This window comes from Cynara cardunculus, assembly GCF_001531365.2.
Source record: "Cynara cardunculus var. scolymus isolate 2C chromosome LG 11, CcrdV1, whole genome shotgun sequence".
In the NCBI taxonomy this organism is placed as follows: domain Eukaryota; kingdom Viridiplantae; phylum Streptophyta; class Magnoliopsida; order Asterales; family Asteraceae; genus Cynara; species Cynara cardunculus.
Window position 1 is genome coordinate 18,422,053 of NC_037538.1, and position 26,592 is coordinate 18,448,644.

Here is a 26,592-nt window from a genome sequence, read left to right on the forward strand (position 1 = left end):
ATTGTTTGCGGAAAAGATAAGGTAAAAAAAAACCTATCTGAACAATCTAGAGATACATAAAAATACATTTAGCCAAAGAGAAAAGATTTGCTGTAAGAAATAAAGACTTTGGAAATATGTGTTCTTCACTTATTCAAAGTGGTTCTTTCTCTTTAGAGAGAGAGTAGTGAGAGAAACAACTTCTTGGGTAAGCTTCTTAGAGTGAGGAAGATGATATAACTAAGCAGAGAACACTCAACTATTTATACAGGTTGCATTAAATGCAATTCAGAAGGTGCACAACACGTGTCATGCTTTTGGAGGAAAGCTTGTCCTTTGCTACAGTGAATAGTCCTTTTGTCTATTCATGAGCAAACATCTTTTCACAGAGTTGGTGAACACTAGAGTCAACTGGGTGGCTCCGTACAGTACTATACTCTAAACAATGTATAGGTTTGTCCTTAGTGTGTGGAAGGACAACACAAAAAACAAACGTGCATGATAAGCTTTATTTGATCCTGGAGGTCTCTTCAGCATTTGCTGAAACTTGTGCCGTCTTCACACATATGTTGACTAGTTTGTAATCACTAAATGCTGCTTCAGATCACGAACGTGCTAGTCTCTAATCTGCAGTTTCTGTCGTCGACATTGCTGAAGGTTCTTTGGTGTGACTTTTGTCTTCTTGAAGTATAAGAGTCATTGGAGAGTTACAATGCATGTTCAGCGATCACTGAACAGACTCAGTGATGATCGCTGAAACTGAATAAGCAGAAACACTATACTTCGATAGGTAAAAGGGATTATCATCAAATCAATGAGAGAGGATCAACAATCTCCTCCTATTTGATGATGACAAAGCAACATAAAGAAAATTGCCTAAGATACAATAGTAATGAAAAGTTACAAGTAAAGTACAAGTCCCTTTTTAACTATTTGGGATTTTTTCAGTGATACAGTTTTCTTATATAAGTTTTCTTAAGTTGTAAAGAATTACAAGTTTAAAAGAAACAAGTACAAGTTTGATAACTGAAACTGAAAACATATTTAGTGACTGAAAGTTGTCAGTGAATATAAGAGTAAACTGGAACTCATAGATACATGTCCCTATTACTTTTTTCAGGGATCTTTTTCAGTAATACTGGAAAAAATACTTATATTACTCATGGGAAAGATACAAGTGTTACAACAGTAAGTTCTGGGCCTATTACGTATAAGTTGTACATTGAAAGAAAAGATAAAGAAAACAAGATTTACAAGATAGAAAGTTTTAGCTATTCTAAGTCGCTGAAGTTGATGTAGTCAGGTACTTCTTTTCCAAGCTTCTTTCGACGTAGATATTTCTTTCTGATCCTGCGGTCCATCGTCTCACCATTGAGGTCATTGTCCAACCAAGATCTTAGAAATTCAAGGTGTTCTATTGGATAGAGACAGTACTCAGATACTCTTTGAAAGGTGTACTCGCCATCATAGTTAATGAATATAAATCCATACTCAGGCTTGAAGTGCATAGTGTTGGGTGTATAAGGACTCTTCTGGCAGAGTGAGGTTCAACATAGAGATATCTGGCTTCTTCAAGTCCTTTAGGATTTCCTCTAAGGAGAACTTAGTTTCGTGTTCATTCCTCAGAGTTGGTCCATCATTAGGATCTAAAGGTTTTCTTCTTCTACTTGGCATCAATGCTGGCACTGAAGGAACAACAACATACCTGGACATCTTCTTGATAAGATCGTTGAGGATGTCTCCGATAATCAGCTTGTGCCTTGACTTTGAGCGCTAAATGGTTTGGCGTATTTTCAGCCATTCACTATAGCCATATTGACCAAGGTAAGAAGGATATTCAGTGACTACATCAAGGTTGTCTCTGGTGATGACCATAGAGATGAGTGTTCCTCCATCTTTCATCCGTCCGTTGATTGTGACGTTTGGAATGCGATGGGGACTTATTCTTTTCTTAAAGCGATCTTCACTCCATCTCTTGTCGCAGTCCCTTAACGCCAGTGCTCTCTGATGTTCATTTTTAGCATTTGAGAGCAGCTGAGCCTAAGCCTTGCCAGGGTTCATCTTCTTCGACTTTCCTTTAGGAAGAGCTTTAACAGCGAGTGATTTGGCCAACTTGAGGTTGTCTTCAATCTATTGACGTTGAATGCGAAGTTCTTCCTCGGCCTTGAGTGTTTCCTTTCTTTCAGCTTCTGTGAGGAAGTCGAACTCACCACAACCAGAGGTATGAAGAGGAATTTTTACTCTGGTTTCTCAGCCTTGAGTTCAACAATAGCTTGCTCACGCTCAGCTATAGCATGTTCATGTTTGATGCTAATGGTTTGGTTTACAATGACCTGATTCTTAAGATTTTCTTCAATCTTAGTCAGCTCTTTGATCTTAGAATGACATATCTCTAACTGTTCTTGAAGATCAAGATTAAGCATTTCTGCTTTGGATTTGCCATTCAGGGCATTGTAAAGGTCAACCGTCAGTGTATCTAGCGCTTATAGGCTATCAGTGACAAAAGAAGAAGGTTCATTCAGGGAACATACCTGAGTAGATGATGAGGGATCACTGGAGGATGATGTCTCTAATGGTTCATCTTTGATATCCTTGGCCATTAGACAGAGATAGGCCGTATCTTCCTCATCAGAGGATGACTCTTCAGTAGAATCACCCCGGTCATGTTCTTCAGCGATTAGACCTTTGTCTTTACGCTGAGAACTCTTCATCTTCTTATACTTCTCCTTCAGCTTTGGATATTTGTCATCTCTGGACTGAAGGAAGATAGGGGTTTGGAAGATGGCGTCACAATCTTCTTAGACTTGCATTCACTTGCAAAGTGACCTTTGCATTGATAGTTGTAGCAAATCGCTGAAGCCTTGTCAATAGGATTTGACTTTGGCTTTTCAGAAATGGTCAGGAGATCTGTGGAAATTATCTTTCTGGCAAACCTTCTAAAAGATTTGGTTAGAAGGGCGAGTGACTCATCAAACTCTGAAAGATCAGGATCTGAAAATTCCTCAGAGTTAGTAGGATCTAACTCAGTTAAAGAAATATAATAAATAGGAGGGTTAGAAGAATTAGAAGGGTCAGCTGAAGAACCTTCAGAGATCAAAGCTAATGAAGAGCTTTTCATTTCTCTAGAATCTTTAAGAAGATTCTTCTTCAGCTGACGAGATTGCTCATGATTGAGTAGTATCCCATAAAGAGAGCTAGGAGAGAGGGAGGACATGTCCTTGGACATCTTGAGACACATGGTATATTGATCCTATGATTTTGGCAAGCATTCAAGAAACTTGGTTAGAGTCTCAGAGTTGGAATATTCTCTTCAAACTGTCCTCAAATCGATAAGAAGACAATTAAAACTTTGATGTACTTCAGACAACGATTCATTCTTGCCACAGAGAAAGCTTTCATATTATGTTACTAAATTAATCTTCCTCGATTATTGTACTTCAGTAGTACCTTCATATTGAACACATAGAGTGTCCCACATGGATTTTGAGGTTTTGTGCTTCATCACAAAGTGATATACCTCGTCAGGAAGGGACATGGCTATTATAGACCTCACACGAGTGTCTAAAGCCATCTTCTTCTTGTCTTCATCACTCCATTGATGAGGGAGCTTTGGAATCTGCCGTTCAGGAATCGCGGCAGTCGTAGTAGCTGTATAAACGGAGAGAACATAGGGTCCATTTTCCTATATAATATGGAATCTCAGGATCCACACCTTCCAAGAAGAGAGACATCCGATTCTTCCAGAGACTGAAGTTGTCTCTTTTGAAATGGGGAGGTTTGGTAAGAGAGCCATTGTTGTGAAAGTGAGTGCTAGTGTTTTGTAAAGCCATTTGTAAAGGAAAAATTATAAATGCTGCTCTGATACCACTTGTAGGTCCAGCTGGATCTACAAGAGTTTATAGGTAACAGTTTGTAGGGGAGGGGGGGGGGTGAATACAAACACATAAACTTTCACTTTTAAATTTATATATTGGTTGAAGGATCAATACAAATTTTACAGGTTGTTTGCGGAAAAGATAAAGTAAAGAAACCTATCTAAACAATCTAGAGATACACACAAATACACTTAGCAAAGATAAAAGATTTGTTGTAAGATATATAGACTTGGAAATGTGTTCTTCACTTGTTCAAAGTGGTTCTTTCTCTTTAGAGAGAGAGTAGTGAGAGAAGTAACTCTTAGGTAAGCTTCTTAGAGTGAGGAAAATGATATCACTGAGTAGAGAATACTTAGCTATTTATACCCATTGCATTAAATGCAATTCAGAAGGTACACACCATGTGCCATGCTTTTGGAGGAAAGCTTGTCCTTTGCTACAATGAATAGTCCTTTTGTCTATTCTTGAGTAGACATCTTTTCACAGAGTTGGTTAGCATTAGAGTACTATACTCTAGAAAATGTATGGGTTTGTCCTTAGTGTGTAGAAGGACAAGACAAAAACAAACGTGCATGATAAACTTCATTTGATCGCTGAATGTTGGGATGACGCTGGAGGTCTCTTTAGCATTCGCTGAAAATTGTGCCGTCTTCACACATATGTTGGCTAGTTTGTAATCACTGAATGCTGCGTCAGATCAGGAACGCGCTAGTCTCTAATCTTCAGTTTCTGTCTTCGACATTGCTGAAGGTTCTTTGGTGTGAGTTTTGTCTTCAAGAGTCACTGGAGAGTTACAATGCGTCTTCAGCGATCACTAAACATACTCAGTGATGATCGCTGAAACTGAATAAGCAGAAACCATATACTTCGATAGGTAAAAGGGATTATCATCAAATCAATGAGAGATGATCAACATAGACCCACTATTGCGCATTTGTTATCTTTATTCCAACTTGATTTGGAACATTTAGTATCATTGTTTTATTGTATCTGTTGTGGACTATTTTCATACATGTCCAATCTTGATTCCTAATTTTCCCACAAAACTATTTCACTTTCTTTTGTTGCCATTTGCCAAGAACATTTGCTCTCTTACCAATCTGATACAACCGAATAAGATTGTACTAAAAATGAGCGACAAGATTCAAAAACAAACTTGACCTACATTTGAGAGGCACATCTCTCCCAAAATGCTTAATTTAGTACTAGAACTTGACCTACTTTTGAGAGGCAACATCTCTACCGAAATTCTTAATTTAATACTAGAATCTTCTTTCAAATCAAACATAATTTTAAATTTATCACAATCCCTGTTTATGGAAGCTTTTGATTATCAAAATACCAAACTTGTCACCTTAACTAATTAACCCGACTTGTAATCACCAAACACTTGTGTAAATTTAGCTACAAACTACCTTACAGTTGGAAGAGTTGTTGTTGGAAGTCATGACTTTCATGCATGTAATGCTATGAGGTTGTGATTTTCTTATGAGGTGTGTTTATTCTAGGGGTGTTTAAACAACTAGTAAACAGTCTTAGACATTTCAGTGGCAACTTTCTCTTTGCTGAAGGATCCTTGATGACTAAATTTTCATGCTTATTGAAGTACCATACATATGCTTTGTGATATACATCTAACTTATGTCTTATACTCCTCTTTTATAAAGAAACCTTTTGAATTTATATGTGTGTATATATATGTGTGTGTGTGTGTAAATGTGATTGAAATATGAAAAAAAGGGAGGGATTATGTAGAGACCTTTGAACTTGCACATGAAAAGATCATACCTTCTCAATCTATTTGTAAATATGTTTGTGTTTCAATTGGCATTGCTTCCCATTCTAATGTAGCCCAATAGAATCGAAGGTTATGAACTATGATCCTGATTCGTTATAAAAATGATTCAGTTCCCTTAATTGTTAAGAGTAAAGATTCAAACCTCCATATTTCCTTGGGTTTTGTTAACGTATTTTAGTTGACTGAAATATTCTCTTTGTTTCCATTCATTCGTGTATGAGGTGATGCGTTACAATTAAATGAAAACAGTACGCTTTCATGCTACAATATTTTTAAGGATAACAAACTGCATATATGTTCCTCATACCTCATTTATTTTGGGGTAAGAATTGAAATTGCTTTTACTTGTTTACTATGTTTAAGCTATTGGAAACAATTGTTAAGAACTGCGGAGATTTGGTCCATAAGCATGTAGCTGAGAGAGATTTGCTCCGTGACATGGTTAAAATAGTGAAGAAAAAGGTTAGAACCTTGTTTTAGTGGTTTCTAGCATTCACCATGGCCATCTTATCATAAATTATTTCATAACGAACGTAATTGTGCTGAATTGCAGCCGGATTTTCACGTAAAAGAGAAGATTCTAATTCTTATTGATACTTGGCAAGAAGCTTTTGGAGGGGCAAGGGCAAGGTATCCACAGTACTATGCAGCATACAATGAGTTATTGGTAAGATCTGTAAGAACTTTTCCAAATTGATCTTCAATTAGGGTTTCAAGGAAGAAGGGTATGAACACTAGTTCAGAAATGACATTCAGTCCCCCCACATTTTTACCCGAAACATAACAAAACCGGATTAAAAGATAGTGACACGTCTCCATTTTACCCGGTTCAGCACAAAAAACGGGTTAATTTCATGCATACCTTTTTACCTGGTTGCGACTTAAGAACTGGGAAAATATGTTAAACATTATACCAGGTTTAGATCTAGCAAACGTGTAAAAAAGCAGCATAAAATTTTACACGGTTCTACAAAAGCAACAGTGTAAAAAGGGCAATTCGTTTAACACGGTATTAATTTGAGTTTTCTTTAATACACGGTTTTTCTCTAACAACCTTATAAAATGTTCAACTATCTAAACTTATTGCGTCGTCCAAACAACCATCTCTCTTTCTTCCTTGACTCTATAGTTTTGGTTCTTCCAAGCAACTTGAGTTTCTGTTTGTTCAAAAAAATCCTAGTCCAAACTCCAATATTTAGGCAAAACTGTGTAAAATAATAAACACGCGTGGCCTTCTATACGGTTGTAAAAACGTATACTTCAACCGGGTAAAATTCCCCATTCTGTACTAGTGGAAGATAGGTAAATATTTTTCTGTATCTTAATTCTTACTTCATAAATTTTTATAGCATCTAGGAGTATTATTTCCTAAAAGAACTGAGAGATCACCGCCTGTGTTTACACCTCTACAAACACAACCTCTTATGCGTAATCCACAAAATGGGAATGATGCAGTTGAATCTTCTGCAGACGCTGAGGTTTCAAACTTGAGGTATCATACCTAATATTTCAAAATTGCCATTTCCTGATTGTTTGTTACACTTGGATCTTGACCATTTGATAAAAACTTTATATAATCATTAAATTTGCACAAGGTATGGTAGGGGCCATCTATAAGAAACAATACAATTATATTAATAAAAGTGCACACATTTAGAATGAGATATCATATTGGAAGATTTTTTGTATACATGATGTGGTGGCTAGAGACTCTTGGTTTATGTCAATGACACTGTTGAATCTATTATTATTTGTTTTCTAAAGTAATGCAGTGTGAGTGAGAAATAACTTAAGCCCGATTTACAGTTTCGTTGATTCGACATAATAACGAATCAGTTTAGAAAACTCAACTTTATTAATAAAACATCAAAGCCCTAAATCAATCCATAATATCCTATTTAAATACCGGGAATCCTAGGAAAATAAGGAAACAATAATTAGAAAGGAAAAAAACCAAAACTTCGAAAAAGAATAGGAAAAAACCGAAAAATGACGATTTAACCCCTGAAATGATGGAATTTGGCTAAAAACATGTGGGGCACAAGACATAAACTTGAGTTTTCTTTAGAAGGCAAATTACACAAATGTATTGTTCTGTTCAAATCGGCAGTAGCGATATTTTTTGGGTTAGCAGAAGGGTTTGCGGGCCTTCAGGTGTTCCAATCGGGTCATGAAGTTGCATTTTTGTTGTATTGCATCAGACGTCGTTACCTGTAGAAACTCCCTCATAAAAGACCTACAAGCTTAGCAACCATGTTGAAAATCTTGCACTTGTTAGGGTGGATGATATGGGTCTTTGGCAGGTATATTGGTTATATACTTGTATATTATGGATTTTATGTCATTTTAAGAACTATTTTCCTTAAAAACCTTAATATCAACCAACCTTTTCTCCCAAATTAGTTGGTTAGGCCAGAAGTAACATCAAACATTAACTTTGAAAGGCCAAAAACCCGCTAAAATCTTGAGAAATGGATCTGATCCTTCCATAGGGCAACTCTTTTTCATATATCCTAGAATCAAATATATCTTCAATTCCTTCCTCCATGTCAAGTAGTGAAACATCTTACATCCTGTCTTATATTCCAATTTATGTGTTTAAATTGACATTTTGGAGTTCAACAAAGATATTAGGTTGTTCGACTTCAGCTTCTTCTCATTATGTGCCACCACAGCCTTATTTATATTATCATTTCCAACTCCATCTCTTAGTATGTGGTCAAAGATCCAACTTTACGTCCATTTTCTACTACACTCATCTTGTGCAAATGTTTTGTTTTGGTTACCTAAAATTGTCTCATGAATCATAATAGGTATCACCCCTATCAAATAAGACTTACCATATGACTTCTCACTTTTTTGATGTAGAAAAACTCATGAAGCTTGTTGCATTTTCATGTACTCCGCTCTTATCATATGACTATCATTATCATCTTTATCCACTCCTTTTGTAATACTTACAATTCTAGGAAACTTGAGATATGGTTCTTAACAACGTATTCTCATATGTTTTTCACTTGTGAACAAACCAACCCGATCTGGGGCACGATGAAGGATTTGATAAACATGGAGGATGGATTTGATGAAATTCATGATAAAGGCAGGTGTTCTGCACGTGGCCCATGAAAGATCTTGTGTATGTGAAAATATGGTCATGATATTAAAATACATACCTTGTCCTTTAGTGGTTTGTAGAAATGCTTCCAATCTTCTATAACATAGTGCATTCCATGGTGCTTTGATTTAAATGCTTCATTTGTCCCTGTACATAACATGATCGTTGATTTAAATGCTTCATTTGTCCCTGTACATAACATGACCATCAAGTGAGTCCAATTCTGATATACCTGGACGATATGGTCAAGTTTACCAGAGGAGACAATTAAGGCAACAAGGTTAAGAATTAAAGATAATCTCCTATTTTAAGCATTTCAGTTATTTCTTTTATGGGCAGAATAATTTCTTTTTTTAGAAGTTTCCTTTTTGGTTTAGGTTTCCTTGTTAACAGGACTCTATAAATATGGTGCTCCATTGTTCTTGTATATTCATTCAATCAATTAAGAGAGTCTTTGACTTTTGTGAAGACTACTTGTTCTCGAAATCAGGCACTTCTCGGGTCCTAACCCCAGGGTTGGATTCGGTTCTTATCAATTGGTATCAAAACGACGATTCTAGCACCAATATCGTCATTGGGTACTGTTCACGCGACACTATTCACACTACTGCTTGCGACGCTAGTTCGGGTCTGCGAGATGGGTTCGAAACTCAACAACACTGATCGGATCGGCCTTCTTGAGACCGAGGTGGCTAGGGTGCGGAAGGAGACAGAGGTCAGCCATACCGAAATCGCTATGCAATTTCAGGAGATCCTGAAAGCAATTAGCGATTGAAGGGAGACCCAAGAAGGAAGAACAATAAGAAGAAGGAACCGACGAGTGATTCAGACTTTTCGGCTGATGATGACGATGAGTCGGTGGGGTCTAAGAAGAACAATTCGGGGGTGAAAAACAGGGACCCATTGTGCGATTGTCGCAAGATCAAGATACCGATCTTTGAGGGTGACGATGCGTATGGGTGGATTTATCATATTGAACGGTACTTTGAAGTGCAAGGAATCGAAGGGAAGGACCGGTTGAGAGTGGCTGCCCTGTGCATGGACGGGCCAACACTCGCATGGTACCGTTGGGTGGAAGCAAGGTCACCTTGTCGTTCATGGGAAAAGCTATAACAGAAGCTTTTGGTTCGTTTTCAACCATTTTATGAGGGAAGTCTTTACGAGCAATTTCTTGCTATTCATCAGGTGGGGACGGCTCGTGACTATGTGAGCGAGTTCGAGAAGCTAGCCGACCAGATACTTGATCTTCCGGAGCAAGTATTAGAGGGTACGTTTATCAAGGGATTGAAGTCGGACTTGAGATCAGCGATGAGAGTGATGGAACCCGAGAGCCTCGCCAGGGAAATGAGGGCGACTGTGATTATCGATGAGAACAAGGGTAATGTGACCCCTAAGGCACGTACCGGAGGCTTCAACCAATTCAAAGCAAGCAACACGGTAACACCGGTAGTGACAACCGGCAAGAAGGAAGGTACCACGATTAACACCGGCCAATTTAAAAGGCTGACAGAGGCGGAGTTTGCGGATAAGCGTGCTAAGGGTCTTTGTTTTAGGTGCGATGGGAAATTCACACCGGGACATCGATGCCGAGCAAAACTTTGCAGGTACTGATCGTTGACGAGGAAGACACTCATAGTAAATCCGACGAGGTGGGAGATGGTCATGCTCACTTGGATTCTGTGGAGGTGTCGCTTAATTCGGTTAGTGGCTTAACCCCGCCACACACCATGAAAGTGAATGGGGATATCGGAGGAACACAGGTGACGGTGTTAATCGATAGTGGGGCTACTCACAACTTCATCTCCAATCACGTAGTGGCAAGGCTAGGTATGAAAATCTCACAAACAGGTTCAGTTAAGGTACGACTGGGGAATGGCATGGTGGATCGAAGTCGAGGAATGTGTCACAAGGTGGTTCTGAACTCACCAGAGCTGCAGATAGTGGAGGATTTCTTTCCACTCGACCTTGGCGGTTCCGATTTAATTCTGGGAATCACATGGTTACAGAAACTGGGCGACATGACAGTTAACTGGCGGGAACTTAGGATGCAGTTTTGGGACGGAGAAAGGCGAGTTAATATATTTGTTACATTTGAACGTTCAAGAAAATAAAACAACTTCACTCCCTCCAATACCCACGCCTGTTGAGTCCTTACTCAAGGCTTTTGGTGATATTTTTGAGTTGCCAAAAGGGTTGCCCCCACCCCGCAGTGATGAGCACGCTATAACTCTTCGGGCCGATACCGTTCCGATTAGCGTCCGACCTTACTGTTATCCGCATATCCAGAAGGATGAAATGAAAGATTGGTGAGAGAAATGCTGGATGCGGGTGTGATTCAACCAACTACCAGCCCATTCTCAAGTCCCGTTCTCCTGGTCAAAAAGAAAGACGGGAGTTGGAGATTTTGTGTGGACTATCGGGTCCTCAACAAAGCCACGATTCTCGATAAGTTTCCCATACCAGTAATAGACGAACTTTTAGATGAACTACACAGAGCTACTGTATTTTCTAAACTCGATCTGAGAACTGGGTACCATCAAATTAGAATGAAAACTAGCGACATTCCTAAAACAGCCTTCTAAACACATGAGGGCCTTTATGAATTCCGGGTTATGTCCTTCGGCTTAACCAACGCACCGGCCACTTTCCAATCTTTGATGAATAAGGTGTTCGGACTTTTTTTAAGATGCTTTATACTGGTGTTTTTTATGACATTTTGATTTATAGAAAAACCGAAAACGAGCATCTAGAACATCTCGAAACAGCCTTGCGTGTACTACAAGAAAACTAGTTATACGTAAATCGGAAAAAATGCACTTTTTGGCAACAACAAGTGGAGTATTTAGGACACATCGTGTCCAAAGAGGGGGTTTTGGCAGACCCGTCTAAAATCGAAGTAATGCTGCAATGGTCCATACCAAAAACGCTTCAGGAACTTCGTGGGTTTCTCGGCTTGACGGGATATTACCGCAAGTTCGTAAAATATTATGGTAAAATTGCATGGCCTCTAACCGACCAACTCAAAAAAGATAACTTTCATTGGAATGATGAAGCGACAAAGGCATTCCATCAACTCCAGTCCGTTATGACCCAAGTGCCTGTGTTGGCTTTACCCGATTTTGACAAAGAATTCGTTGTCGAAACGGATGCATCGGGTTTTGGGTTGGGTGTTGTGTTAATGCAAGAGGGGCAACCGTTAGCATTTTTCAGCCATGTTTTGGGAACCCGCGCACGACTGAAATCGGTTTATGAGAGGGAGTTGATGGCGATCGTAATGGCAATTCAGAAATGGAGACTGTACTTATTGGGTCGCAAATTTTTAGTGAAAACAGACCAACGCAGCCTTAAATACCTTCTCAAACAGCGCACGGTTACCAAAGAACACCAGAAGTGGTTGTGTAAACTCTTAGGGTACAATTTTGACATCGTGTACCATCCTGGCAAGGAAAATAGTGCGGCAGATGCTCTTTCACGCAAACCAGCCGAGGCACAACTAACCGTGTTGACCGCTTCGTGGAAAGTTGACTGGAATGGGTTAAAGAGAGATATAAAGGACGATGCGGAAATTCCAAGTCTGAAACGTAAAATTGCCGAGGGTGAGTCGATTCTGGAGCGATACTCCGTTGAAGGTGGGAATCTCCTGTTTAAAGGTCGGCTATTGTTACCGAAAAGTTCGGGGTGGATTCCAGTGTTTTGTCGCGAGTTCCATAGCAGCGTGATTGGCGGTCACTCTGGTGTGCAAAAGACGTATCAGCAGATGACCCGTGAGGTATATTGGGTGGGCATGAAAGGCGATGTCGCTAGATTTGTAGCCGAATGTGACGTATGCCAGCGACAGAAATACTCAACTATGGCGCCTAGTGGATTACTATAGCCGTTGGCCTTACCCACAACAGTGTGGTCAGAATTGACCATGGATTTTATCGACGGGTTGCCCCGCTCGGAGGGGTTCACAGTCATCTTTGTTGTGGTGGATAGGCTTAGCAACTATGCTCGTTTCATTCCTCTAAAACACCCTTACACGGCACCGATGGTGGCAACAATTTTCATCAAGGAGGTGGTCAGGTTGCACGGCGTACCTGAGTCAATTGTTTCAGATGGAGACAAAGTCTTCTTGAGTAATTTCTGGAAGGAACTATTCAGATTATTGGGCACTAGACTCAAGAGGAGTACGGCGTACCACCCACAGACGGATGGACAGACTAAGGTGGTCAACCGATGTGTTGAAACTTACTTACTTTGTTTTGTTGCAGATACACCAAAAAAATGGGTCACGTGGCTTCCTTGGGTTGGGTATTGGTACAATACATGTTTCCATACGTCCACCAAAACAACCCCTTTCTACATGTTATATGGTCGTGACCCACCCCATCTGTTGCATTATGGAAGTGTGCCAACTCCAGTTAGTATGGTTGACCAATATTTACTAGAACGTGATCAAGTCTTGCAGGAGTTGTGAGGCTATTTGTTTCGCGCATAACAACTGATGAAGAACGGGCTGATGAGCATAGGCGTGATGCTCAATTTGCAGTAGGGGATTGGGCTTATTTAAAGCTGAAACCGTACCGCCGGCGTTCAGTAGCTAGACACCGAAATGAAAAGTTGTCCCCGCGGTCTTTTGGACCTTTTGAGGTTCTGGAAAACTTGGTAAGGTTGCATACCTCTTGAAGTTACCAGCATCCGCCCGAATCCATGATGTGTTCCATGTGTCTCAATTGCGGAAGGCCATAGGCAACCGAGTGGTGGCGCCCCAACTACCAGCTACACTAACAGAAGAGATGGAAGTTCTATTACAGCCGGATCGGGTGGAAGGAGTTCGTGACGGAATTGGGGGGCAAGAAGTCTTGGTACGTTGGACGGACTTGCCTGCGTAGGAGGCAACTTGGGAACCGTTCGAAGCTATCAATCGCCAGTTCCCTGATTTCCACCTTGAGGACAAGGTGGTAGTTTGGCGGGGAAGTAATGATATACTTGGACGATATGGTCAAGTTTACCAGAGGAGACAATTAAGGCAACAAGGTTAAGAATGGAAGATAATCTCATATTTTAAGCATTTCGGTTATTTCTTTTATGGGCAGAATAATTTCTTTTTTTTTAGAAGTTCCCTTTTTGGTTTAGGTTTCCTTGTTAGCGGGACTCTATAAATATGGTGCTCCATTGTTCTTGTATATTCATTCAATCAATTAAGAGAGTCTTTGACTTTTGTGGAGACTACCTGTTCTCGAAATCAGGCACTTCTCGGGTCCTAACCCCAGGGGTGGATTCAGTTCTTATCAAATTCATCACAATATAACATGTATTCACTTGATCACATGACTGAGGAAAAATAATCTATACACATTTACTTCATTTTAAGCATGTAATTACCCTTGAAGTTTCAGTTACAAGGATATTATATTATAGATAAAACTATTTATAGTTTGCATAATGAACTATAAACAAAGTCACTCTTATTAACACTATCCTATATCCACTCAAAGCTATTGTTCATTCTATAAGTACTTTGTAACTTCTATTTGCAACTTTTAATGCATTTCAACATTTGGGAAATTTGAAAGGTGCAATGGATGGTGGAAGGCAATGTTGTTGTGAAGAGAAGATGCAAATTAGTAGACTAGAATAGAAGAGATGAGAGAGGAATAGCGAGTTTACACACCAATAATGCAAATCAAAATCAGCTCCCTAGCTCGTAATCCTTTAACCGACTTCTCTAAACCCTTTAAAAGGCCAACTGAAAGCGCAACTCTTAATTGTGGTTTTCACACCGTTATTGCAAATCAAAATTGCGGGCCTAATTGCGGTGATTAGCACCGTCATTAGTAGAACTGTTGGTTGTTCGACTACTGTCCCAACGGTTACATTAGATACGTATCTTCTCCTTTTATTTTTTGCTTTAAGGACTAGTTGTTTGTTACATGTTTTTTTTATCCATTTTCTTTGTTGGTAGTTTTTAGTAGTTACTAAAATCAACCATGGATATTTAACTATATGGCCTCTTATGAGTTTCCTCTGTTGTCTTCCTCAACTAGCACATGTTAGTAGAAAAATCTAAGAATTTGCCAACCATGCATATCATCTTCATGGTTACAAACAATCTAATACAAGACTGCTTAGATTCACATTGTCATGGTTAGCACTGCTCATTGAGTGTTTAATTGTTTTTTTCTTTTTAGCATGACAGAAATCCATAATGTACGTGGTATCATAGATGTCCTTGCAGAAATGCTAATTGCGGTTGATCCAACGAGGAAAGAGGTAAAGTTTTTCAATTGGAATAATAAGAAGCAAGTTATTTCTATTGCAGTGAATCTATGGCAAGCACCAAAGTTACCACTAAGCTCACCAATTTTCTTTATGTAAAGAGAATGTAGTCATGAGGAGAAAAAATGTGTGTTGACTCGTATCTTTTTCCCATATAAGTAATTGTAGCGAATTTGTTATTAAATTCTGTTGTTGCTATAGATTTGCCCTATCAGTTTTGTTAGATTCATGTACACATAATTTGTTTTATGGGTCAAATTAAGTTGGAATCATCTATATGCATATCTTATTTGCATTGAGTTTACGGATTGTGTACTTCTGGACCATACTCTTTTTCTCCATGGTTTACACCTTTACAATAACTTACTCCCCATGAACTTATTGTTTTCTTAATACTCCTTCATAGTGTGTATGCACATCTTTAATTTGAATTCTCGTTACATGTTGGAATCAGGGGCTTCGACAAGAGGTGGTTGTAGACTTGGTGCTACAATGTCGTACATACAAGAAAAGAGTGGTACAACTTGTTAACTCAACTTCGTAAGGCCTTGTATAACTTCTCTCATCAACTTTTGAATCAACATATGTACCAAATATGTTCCTATCACATTTCTTGCTTTTAGATATGTGTTCTATTTTTTATCATAATATTGATTTAGGGTGCATTCCTTCCCTATTTGACATGGATAGAAAACCAAGTTTTTGATTTCCTTCTTTTGTAATCCCTTTGAGATACAGGAGGCAGCAATATTTACAAATAAATAAAAACTAACTTCCACAAATCTAGGAAGTAATAAGACGTCTAAGTTATCTACAACAACCAGATAAACACAAAGCACATAACCTCCTATCGTGACATAGCTGACCTGATCGGATTCAGCATTCCCTCTCAAACTGCGTTGTGAATGTCAATTATACCCAACTTGGATCGTAATTCTTCAAAATTCTATTTGGGCAGTTCCTTGGTAAGGATGTCTGATATTTGCTGCTTCTGTGATACGAACTCTAGCAGAGGCTCAACTTCTTCTAACTTCTCTTTGATGAAATGTCGGTCTAACACCACATGATTGGTCCTTTCATGATGTATGTGAGTGTTTGCAATCTCAATTTCCGCCTTTGTCACTTCACGACTCTATTGGATCAACATCAACAGGAGTAAGTTTTAACTAGGTTAGCACCCATTTCAACCAAATGCCTTCACATATTCCATTATACATTGCTCTAAACTCTGCTTCTGCACTACTTCGGCAGAAAACTTGCTTTTTGCTTCTCCAGGTTTCGTCAATACGTGATGACCCCCCCAAATTTGCATCTGTGTACATCTTTAACAATCTGCCGTTTGTTTTCCTAAAAAACAGTTCCTTCCCTGGACTTTGCTTTAGATATTGTAGAATACGAAATACTTCTTCATGATGATCTTTTGTAGGCTAATTCATAAAACAACTTACTATTCCCACAACAAAACTTATATATGATCTCGTATGGCCAGGTATACAAGTTTTTTAACCAAATTTTGGTAGCTATCCTTATCAGTTATCTTTCCATCCATACCTTGATGTTTTCCCAATCCATGGGGGTTGTAGCTGGCTTAAGTCCCAACATTCTTGTTTACTTCAACAGATCAATGGTATATTTTCTTTCAGTTATAAAAATACCTTTGCAAGATCTTACCACTTCCATGCCTAGGAAGTATTTTCAAACTCTCGTGCAAGATTATCTTTAAGATGACTTATTTCTTTAGCGTAATCACATGTTAAGATGATACTATCTACATAAACAATCATTATAGTTCTTGCTCCGGTCAAAGAATCCTTGAAGAACATTGTCTGATCGGTTTTACATTGAGTGAACCCATGTTTCTTCACTACCTGGGTCAGTCTTTCAAACCATCCCCTTGGTGTTTGTTTAAGCCCATAGAATGACCTTTTTAGTCTGCATACCTTGCTAAATGAATCTTTTGAGTTGATTCCTGGTGGCACATCCATGTACACCTCATCTTCAAGTTCCCCATTAAGGAACACATTTTTTATGTCAAGTTGATGCAATGGGCAATCTAACTTGGTCGCAAGTGAAAGTAAGACTCGAATTGAATTAAGTTTGGCTACGAGCACAAATGTTTCCCCATAGTCTACTCCACAGGATTGGGTAAAACCCCTAGCTACCAACCTTGCCTTGAACGTATTTTATACTTCACCTTTAACACCCACTTGCACGCCACTGCTTGCTTGCCGAAGGGCAATATCGAATATTCCCTTGTGTTGTTCTTTTCATGTGCATTCAGCTCCTCACTGACAGCAGACTTCTGCTCAGGATGATTAAGATCCTCTTGTATATCTTTTGGAATCGTTATGGAGTCTAACGATGCTACAGGAGCACTATGTGTAGATGACAAACGTTTATGAGTCACAAAAGTTGCTGATGGGATTAGTTGTGCATAACCTTTTCCCTATCTTTAGAGCAATAGGCACATCCAGATCATTAGACTCAAATCTCGGGTTAGTCTCCTGGTAGTATGTCCTACCAACCTCTTCTCTCTCTTCACCTTTCTATCATCTTGAGTATACCAAGGTTTCTTTCTGGGTTGTTGGAGTGGGTGTTTCACTAGGGATAGTAGGTTGTAAGGATTAGGTGTTAGGAGAAATGGAATCTTAGTAACATTTGACAAGCTGAAGCTGTAGAACCAGAGTATGGATGGAACATGGATGGCCAGATGTGTTTTGCAGCGGATTAGAGTGACTAGGATAAGACGGTAAAATTTGTTACCAAATATGACATTTCCCAAACACATCTCCCCCCTGAATCTCAGCTTTGGTTGAAAATGGTTGATTTTCAAAGAAATTGAAATCCATAGAGTTATATACCTTCTTTATGGAAGGCGAGTAACACTTGTACCCTTTTTTGACAACTGGAGTAGCCTAGAAAGATATATTTGAGAGGTTTGGGATCGAGTTTGCTATGGTTTTGTGGTGGTACATGAAGGAAGATTGTGCATCCGAATACTTTAAAAGGAATTATTTGATAGGAAGCAAATGTGAGGATAAGTAGGCATGATTGTTTGGAGAGGTGTTGTATAGTTTAATACTCTATATGGCATGCAGTTTATTAGATATGCCGATGATAATATGTCATCTCCGGACTAGTAGTAAAGATAAGTGAGCGGGAAACTTCTAGGATATGTCTTTTCTTTCTCTCGGCAATTCCATTTTGTCATGTTGTGCTGACACACGAGCTGAGGTGAATGATTCTATTATCTTTAAGATAGGATCCTAGGTTTGCCTCAAAGATTTCGGTTTCATTATTTGTTAAGATCTGGATCTTTGTGCAAAATTGGGTTTCGATCATCTTATAGAATGCTTGAAATATATTTCTCACTTCGGATTTGTCTTTCATGAGAAATCCAAGTGACATGGGTGTGATCATCAATGAACGTGACAAACCATCTACTTCCAGAGAATTTTTTTATCCTAGATGGTCCCTAAACGTCACTATGGGTTAAAGAGAAAGGATGTGATGCTTTGTATGGTTGGAGTGGATAAGAAGTACGAGTGTGTTTTGATAGTTAACAAGCTTCACATTAACATGAAACTAAATTTTTATTGATCAATCTAGGAAATAGTTTTTTCATGTACATAGGATGTCCTAATCTACATTGCCAAAGAAAAACATCTTCCCTATGGAGGTTGGACTGGAAACACAAAGATGTTGAAGGCTTTAAGACGAACTTAGGCTTCAGGAAGAAGAGGTTGACAGTAGCTTTTACACACCCACAGACTTAGTAATAGGACCAAAAACAAGTATATAATTAGTCCCAATATTGTCTTTCAAGTAATAAAGTGGTATAGAATACCGAGTATCTTCCACATGGATCGTAGTAAAAGCTTAATAAAAGAAATGGTTGTAGATGGCAATTTTGAAGACTTTGATTGGTTGTTGAGTTAACAGTTGCAACTAACAAAATAAATAAAGGTAGCATGGGTGTAAAACTTGTGGTGAGACATAAGCACAAACTTCAGCAGACAATGTTGTAGGGATGCAACAAGCAATCGGCCATAACTAGTTCCACCATCTATTTTGAGGGTATTCCTCTCGGACTTCCGCCATTACACTATATTATAGCTTTCAACTCATATCTCTATGTGGTATCAGGACGAGGGATAGTGCCAAATGATGTCCTCAAAATATATGGATAAGCAAATCTCTTTGTTAAAAATCACCCTCTTGAGCGATTCCCATATCATTCATATTGATTGTCAAGAAGTGTAATTGTTTTTATAAAACTTGAATGAAAATAGTGGAACTTTGTTACTGCGAAACAACTTCCACTTCCATTTGGTTTAAAATCTCACCTTTGTCTCACACCCAAACTAATAAAATTAGCTACTTATCACGGAAAGTAAATTGCAAGAAATATAAAAGACAAAAAGTAAGTACATGAATGTAAATAACAGAAATTAAATGATCGAAAGTGAAGTGCAAAAATTAAATTGCAAGGAATATAAATAAAGTAAACACAAGAATGTAATGTTGCAGCAAAGGAATGTAAAGGACAATATTTAAAGGAACTTGAGAACTAACTTGAATTTAAATAGAAATCATTGCACACTTACGAAAGACCTAACCTCCACTATTTATACAAAATCCCCTATTTATATTAAAAGAGAGGGGAAAATACAAAACCTGAAACTTTGGGCCAAAGATTACAAAAGTCAAAGACAAAGTACTTTAAGGTACCTAAGCTAATCATGACAAGTACAAAATGGATATTAACCCAAGGATCATTCACGGAATCTTCTAGACATGGTCCAAAGCTGTGACACCCCATACTTCACATTTGCATATAACATATATTTCATTTAAAAGAATTACAAATTTCACCACATAGCTCCCACTAGTACAAGGATTCTATATGTACAGAATCTACAACTAAAAAATTCCAAAAGAATATCCCTGTACTATCACATGTATGTCAACATGTATCTTCAAAAGACATCAATATTCAAATTGATCTTCAAAAACAACAGATAAGCATATAAGGAAAATAATCATATTTTCCCCATTCCTCTTAATATCCCGAGACCCTGCTGATTCTGCAATGCATATTTAAAACACAAAATGAGAGTTTGACCAGAAGGTCTAGTAAGATAACCCTTTCTTTGCAATTACAGGGTGAGGATCACCAAAATGTATTAAAACATCTTCTAAAACACGAATACATACTCCCTAAAATCTGCATCAAATATAAAATACAGAGCCGCAAAACTCCTCTGGCTTAACTGGTCAGAGCTCACCTCACCGAGCTCTTAAGGACCAGCGCTCCTCTAAGGACCAAAGCTCCTCTGTCTCTTATGGACATAGTTCTCTTATTAAACCAGTCCCTTTGGTTGGCCAGAGCCTCTGCTCTTACCAACCAGAGCCTCTGTACCTACACTCCAAAAATAACTAAGTAGTTGGATGACCAAGTCTCTGGTCCGAATAGACCAGAATAGACTTTTAAAGAAAAGTGTAACCAGAGCTCTTCTAGTTCTCACTCATGTTTGCAAAGGATATTTAAAAAGATTAAACTTGTAAGAAAATATAATAAATTAAGATTCAAAGGACATAGCTAAGACATAGATCTCGGACATGGAATTTAAGTATAAAGTTTGAAAATACAACTTTTATAATACAGAGCCTCTGCCTCTGGATCATATAAACCCCAAGAATACTTGAAAACTATTCGCACAACTAGTTTTATGATACAGAGCCTCTGTATAGAACATGCAGAGCCTCTAGATCTCAATATTTCTGCAAACACTTAAAAGATTTCTTCCCTCTGCCAGAGCCCCTCTGGTTTCTATCAAATACTTGAAAGATTTTTCCATATAACAAGAGAGGCCTCTGGTCTGTCCTTAAGACCAACCAGAGCCCCTCTGGTTCCGATTTGATACTTGTTTTTCTTGATTAATTATAAAACCGAATGCTCAGATTTCATTAAAATTATTTGAACTCATGGGCAAATAATGCCTCTGACTATAAGCCGTTTTCTCTTCTCAATAACGTCAATGTTATTATTTCAATAAGAGCAATATATCTAAGTTCCCAAGTTACAGAGAAATGTTGACTCAGAGTTATCATCTCTTATTGATACAATAACAAGAGCTATACAAATGTCACCCTTATCCAGATACCTCTCCTTGATATGCACCCTTATCCCATGGTACACATCTCCTTGATATGCCACCCTTATTTCCTCCTCAAATCTACAGATTAAATCTGTAGTTTTAGCCAATAATGGCCTCAAAAATAGTTTCATACTGGAACAGACTTATGTCACAACCGTCCCGGAGAAACATTGTTTCAATTTAGAATAGACTTACGTCCACAACTGTCCTGAAGAAACATTTGAAAACTCATATTTTCTTTCAAAACAGACTTCACGTCACAACCGTCTTGAAAGAAAACCACACCAATATCTTTTCTAGATTTTCAACCTCATTTGAAAAATACGGAAATACTCTTTTTCATCATAAAACAATATTTATGAAAAACCAATAGTTTTAGCTTCACAAGATTTGCGCAATAGCTGCCCCTCATCACTCAACACTTTTAAAAGACAATACCCTTACCAGTCACAATTGTCCGAATACACTCTCATCGGACAACACTATCCATAAACCAACTTTACCAGATAAGATTTGGTCAGACAAGATCCCTCATCGGACAACACACTGTCCGATTACACTGCCTAAAAATCTTCATAAAAAAACAGAAAAATACCAACAACACAGTTATATTATCAACTCCAGACAAAATCCATAATCTTAATAAATTCACCGACTGTTTTATTTAAAAAACTCAACTTATGTCTAATAAAAACAACAACAGCTTTAACTTTTATCCCAAATTTCCAGCTTCTAAATTTTTGGAAGGAATTACACAAAATTTTCTCTCTTTCTGTTTTCTTTCCCAGATTTTGAAGATAACCTTTCTCAAAAGAAACTTTCTTTTTATATTGCCATAAGAGGCGGTGAAGAAGAAATTATATAAAAATATCTTCTTCTTATCTCTTTCAATTCAGGAGGTGATAAGAAAACATTATAAAATTCCTTTTCCCATTATCACCTTATTCACACATATCTTTATATGATTATATATAAAAAATCCATGCATACATACATGCATATTTTACTTTCACCATTTATGCATGTTAACATATAAAACATGCATACACATATGAATATTAACAATCTCATGCATACATACTTTTTCACACACACACACATATATATATATATATATGCACATATCCACATAATGAATTAATCACATATTCATGTAATTCACATAATAATTACCTTAGGTGTGTAACCAAAACCCGGTTATCACAAAAGCTTAAAAGAGTTTGTCTTGATGAAATTCAATAACTTAATACAAGCAGTCCTCCAAAAAGCTGCAATTCCACCGGATGTTGCTGCATAAATGCTGCAACATAAAACAACCTGTATTTTGATTAAATTAGCCATCGTTTGGTGTAGAAACAAGTAAATCGCACACTTAGCTCCATCAAACAACAAAGGGAAAATAAATGTAATGAAAATGACTCAAGATTTGGGACAAAAAGAAAATATCTAGCTAAAAACTATAAGAATGAGTGCTTAATACATTGAATACTCAATGCATATAAGAGGTCTTCACACACTTTAACACTACCTATTGCCCTCTCTGAGTTCTAGTTCTGAAATTCACATAAAGTAGAAGTCATCTTAGATGTACAATTTAAGTCCTTCATTAGGTTAATCATAGACAACAAATAGTAAGAGAGATTGGGAACACAAAGAACGGAGTTGAGGATAATGTTACTTTTAAAGAATAACCCTTCACTTCTAATAGGAGATCATCAACTGTACGAACTTTCGCACCAAAACTGTTAGGTTGCAGATTTTCGAACACACTGACATTTCATATGATCTGTTGCTAGGGAGTCAATGATCCCGTTTTCTACATGCAGTCGAGCACTTAATGCAGTGGGTGCATGGTCACTTTGAGTAACCGCTGCCACACCCTTTCCTCCAAGCACTGACCGGAAGGTCCCTTGTAGCATTTTTTGCGAAGCCTCATATGTTTCCTTAGTGAATGGATTGCTTTCCATGGCTGAAACATGGCGAGATGATCGATATGACTGCCTCCCTGAAGGTTTCCATGTATTTCCAGCATATGTCCTTCGTGTGACCGGGAATTTTGCAATGATCACACTAAGGACGATTTCCAGATCCTTGTGTGTCACTGTTGCTGCTATTGTTGGTCTCTTGTTTTTGGGTACTGTGGTTGCTCTATCTTGCTACAAGAGCTGAATTATCAGGGTTTAGTTGAGTGTTTGGAGACCTCAACATCACCTTTTTGCGAGTTTCTTCTCGTCTGACTTCCAAGAAAGCCTCTCTTACACTTGGCAATGGCTTCCAGCTTAGGATTCTTCCACTAACTTCATCAAGGTTATGATTTAATTCTAGTAAAAAAGTGTAGACCCGTTCTTTTTCTTGAATTTCCTTGTATTGCTTCTTATCATGTGTACACCCCCATGACTTGCTGCCACAAACGAGTAAGAGTTCGTTCTTCTAATCGTAGATCATGTAGAACACTTTCGAATTCAAAAATCGTTGAGGCATTGTCTTTGTTAGAGTAAGTATCAGAGGCTACATCCCATATCTCCAAAAATGACGAGTTTTTGACAACCATGGAAAATAACTTTTCCCAAGGGATAAGCAGACAATAAATTGCATTTGCTTGATCTTCCTACCATCTTAAGGGTGACTAATACGGTCTCCCATGTCGAGCTGAATGCGACCATAATGTATTAAATGCAAGTTGTGATGTGTTTAATGTGCGCCTGATGCATTTAATGCTGGTTGGTTTTGTTAAGACTCCGACATCAACATCAACGGACTTGGACGAATCCTCCTCAATATAAGTTGGAACCTCTTTTTCTCCTCAAGGATTCTTTTGGAGAGTAATCTAATGGGGTTCTACATATTCTCACACAAGGTCTATCACTCTAGGGACTCAACACTCTAGGGTACTCTGTACCCATCTAGCTGCTCATCCGTCTTGCCCCCTCTCAACACCCTAAGACAATTTGTGCTCATCTAGCCTTCATTGGAGGAACGTGTTAGAGTCCCACATCGGCTAGACTTAGACCAGTCCTTCTTGATATATGTTGGAACCTCCCTTCTCTCCTCAGGGGCTCTTTTGGAGAGTTATGTATTGGCATTCCACATATTCTCATAGTTTTGCATTAAAAACGGGCATGCTTTAATTACTATCTGGTTTGACTTTTATCTCCTTTTTCTAAAACAACACATGGGTCCACAGTAATATGTCCCTTTGTATTTATGCGAATAAGACAATACTTATCCAACTGTTAGACATCAGTCTTTGGTTCAACTTCAAACTCTGAAGTTGTCCGGAGAGTCTTTACTTGATTGTTCTCTAATGATCAACAAGACTTCTTAAGTAACAAATTGATCAGGTGATGCTTCAACTTCAGCTTCATCAACAATATGTTTTTAGTATCATTGATCATGGCAGTATGTTCTTTGATGACCAACTCTTTAGCTTCAGTAGAAACTTCGGCCGAAGTGTAAACTTCAACTTCAAACTTAGTTCTTGTAAACTTCAACTTCAAACTTCGCCATCGACCTTTGCCCGCACGTCGGTGCATGAGGCACTTTTCCGGCCAAGTTTTTTCGCCAACATTGTTTTCCATCCAACCTCCATATTGTGCCATCATTGGTTCTTCGATCCTTAAAGTTTTGCACTTCTGTTTTGGGGTAGTCAAATAGGTTTCGGTTATCTGATAAATGGATTTCATCCTTCTATTTGGGTATCAGCCTTATAAAGTTTAGGCAAGTTCCGTTCTTTTGCATAGGATGTCTGTATTTGAGATTTTTTGGTTGTTTATGTTGCTAGTACAACCTTTGGTGAGTTAGATTATAGTTGGGGACCCCATTGTAGTTTAATTGTTTTGATTGTAGACTTCCATATTTCAGTCGATTAGACTGTTAATTGATCCCTAGATTTTGTTTGGTCAATTATGTTGGTCACAATCTTTGCAATCTAATCCAAGTACAATTGAGCCAGCCATTGTTGTTCTTTTTGGGATATTTTTGTTGATCGCATCCTTTTCTTTGCTACTAAGGGGTCGCTGAGACAGGTAAAACTACTCTATGCCTTTTATCGTCTACATCCAAATGGATCATTGATTCTGGTGCTTCAGACCACATGATGGGTAATCCTAATCTCTTATCTGAATTCTATAACCATGCACCCTCATCTCATGTCACGATTGTTGATGGATCTAATCCACCCGTTCTTGGTTTAGGTATCGTCAACCTCACCCCGTCTATTTCCTTATCATATGTGTTAAGCCTTCGTAAGTTCTCTTTTAATTTATTTTTTGTCAGTAAGACAACCCGCAGAATAAACTGGAGTATCTCATTCTTCCCTGATCATTGTGCTTTTCTGGATCTTTCGATGAAGTTGATAATTGGTAAAGGACGGAATCTAATGGCATTTATATAGTTGAACCTTAGGAGAATTCCCTGGTATGCTCCAAGTCATCTTTATCTCAATTTAAAGTACATTGTCAGTTAGGTCATCCCTCCCTCGAGAATTTAAAGAAACTTTGTCCCCAATTTTCTCATCTATCATCTTTACTATGTGACCTCTTGTCGATATGCCTCCAAGATTTAATAAGCTAGCTACGTCCCCGTTTGAGTTGGTTCATTATGATGTTTGGGGTCTGTGTCCTGTTACTTCCAAACCAGGTTTTAGGTATTTTTGTTACTTTTGTTGATGAGTATTCTCGTGTAACCTGACTCTATTTAATGAAAACTATCCTGAAGTAATCACACACTTTAATTCCTTTTGTGCTGAAATACATACACAGTTTGGTATTTATGTTAAGACATTGCACAGTGATAATGCCAAGGAATATCTTTCCGAATCGTTTCAATCTTACATGCTTTAAAATGGTATTCTTCATGACTCATCATGTGTTGATACCCCAGCTCAAAATGGGGTTGCCGAACGCAAAAACAGTCACCTTTTTGATGTTGCTCAAGCACTTCTATTTAAAATGGCCATCCCAAAACCTTTTTGGGTAAATGCATTTTCAACTGTTTGCTTTCTCATAAATCGAATGCCCTCGGTAGCTTTTGGTGATGATATTTCTGTTTTAGTACTTTTTTAAGGGGAGTCTTTGTTTCCTGTGAACCCAAGATCTTTGGTAGTAGTTGTTTTGTTTGAGATACTAGACCCAATATCACCAAGTTGGATCTAAAGTCTCTTAAGTGTGTCTTACTTGGCTATTCTCATCTTCAAAAGGGTACCAATGTTTTTCTCTTACACTTCACCGTTATATTGTCTCCGAGATGTCTCTTTCCAAGAAACTATACCTTTCTTTCTTATGCCTGCCACACGTAACAGTACTCATCAGGGAGAGATTGATGATATGTTAATCTACTATATTGCACCTACTCAGAAGCCTCTGCACCAACTCCTAAGAATACTTCCCTGTTGTTCAAGTATAT

The 26,592-nt window shown here is 38.1% G+C and overlaps 1 protein-coding gene across 1 annotated transcript in view; it reads left to right on the forward strand.

Moving 5' to 3' along the window:
* Positions 1–26,592, forward strand: part of LOC112521795 (TOM1-like protein 9) — a 41,464-nt gene that overhangs the window by 5,262 nt on the left and 9,610 nt on the right. Inside the window, exons 3-7 of the mRNA XM_025130786.1 lie at positions 6,016–6,114; positions 6,206–6,319; positions 7,002–7,144; positions 14,941–15,022; positions 15,483–15,568. Coding sequence (XP_024986554.1) covers positions 6,016–6,114; positions 6,206–6,319; positions 7,002–7,144; positions 14,941–15,022; positions 15,483–15,568 — 524 coding nt within the window. The remainder of the gene's footprint in view (positions 1–6,015; positions 6,115–6,205; positions 6,320–7,001; positions 7,145–14,940; positions 15,023–15,482; positions 15,569–26,592) is intronic.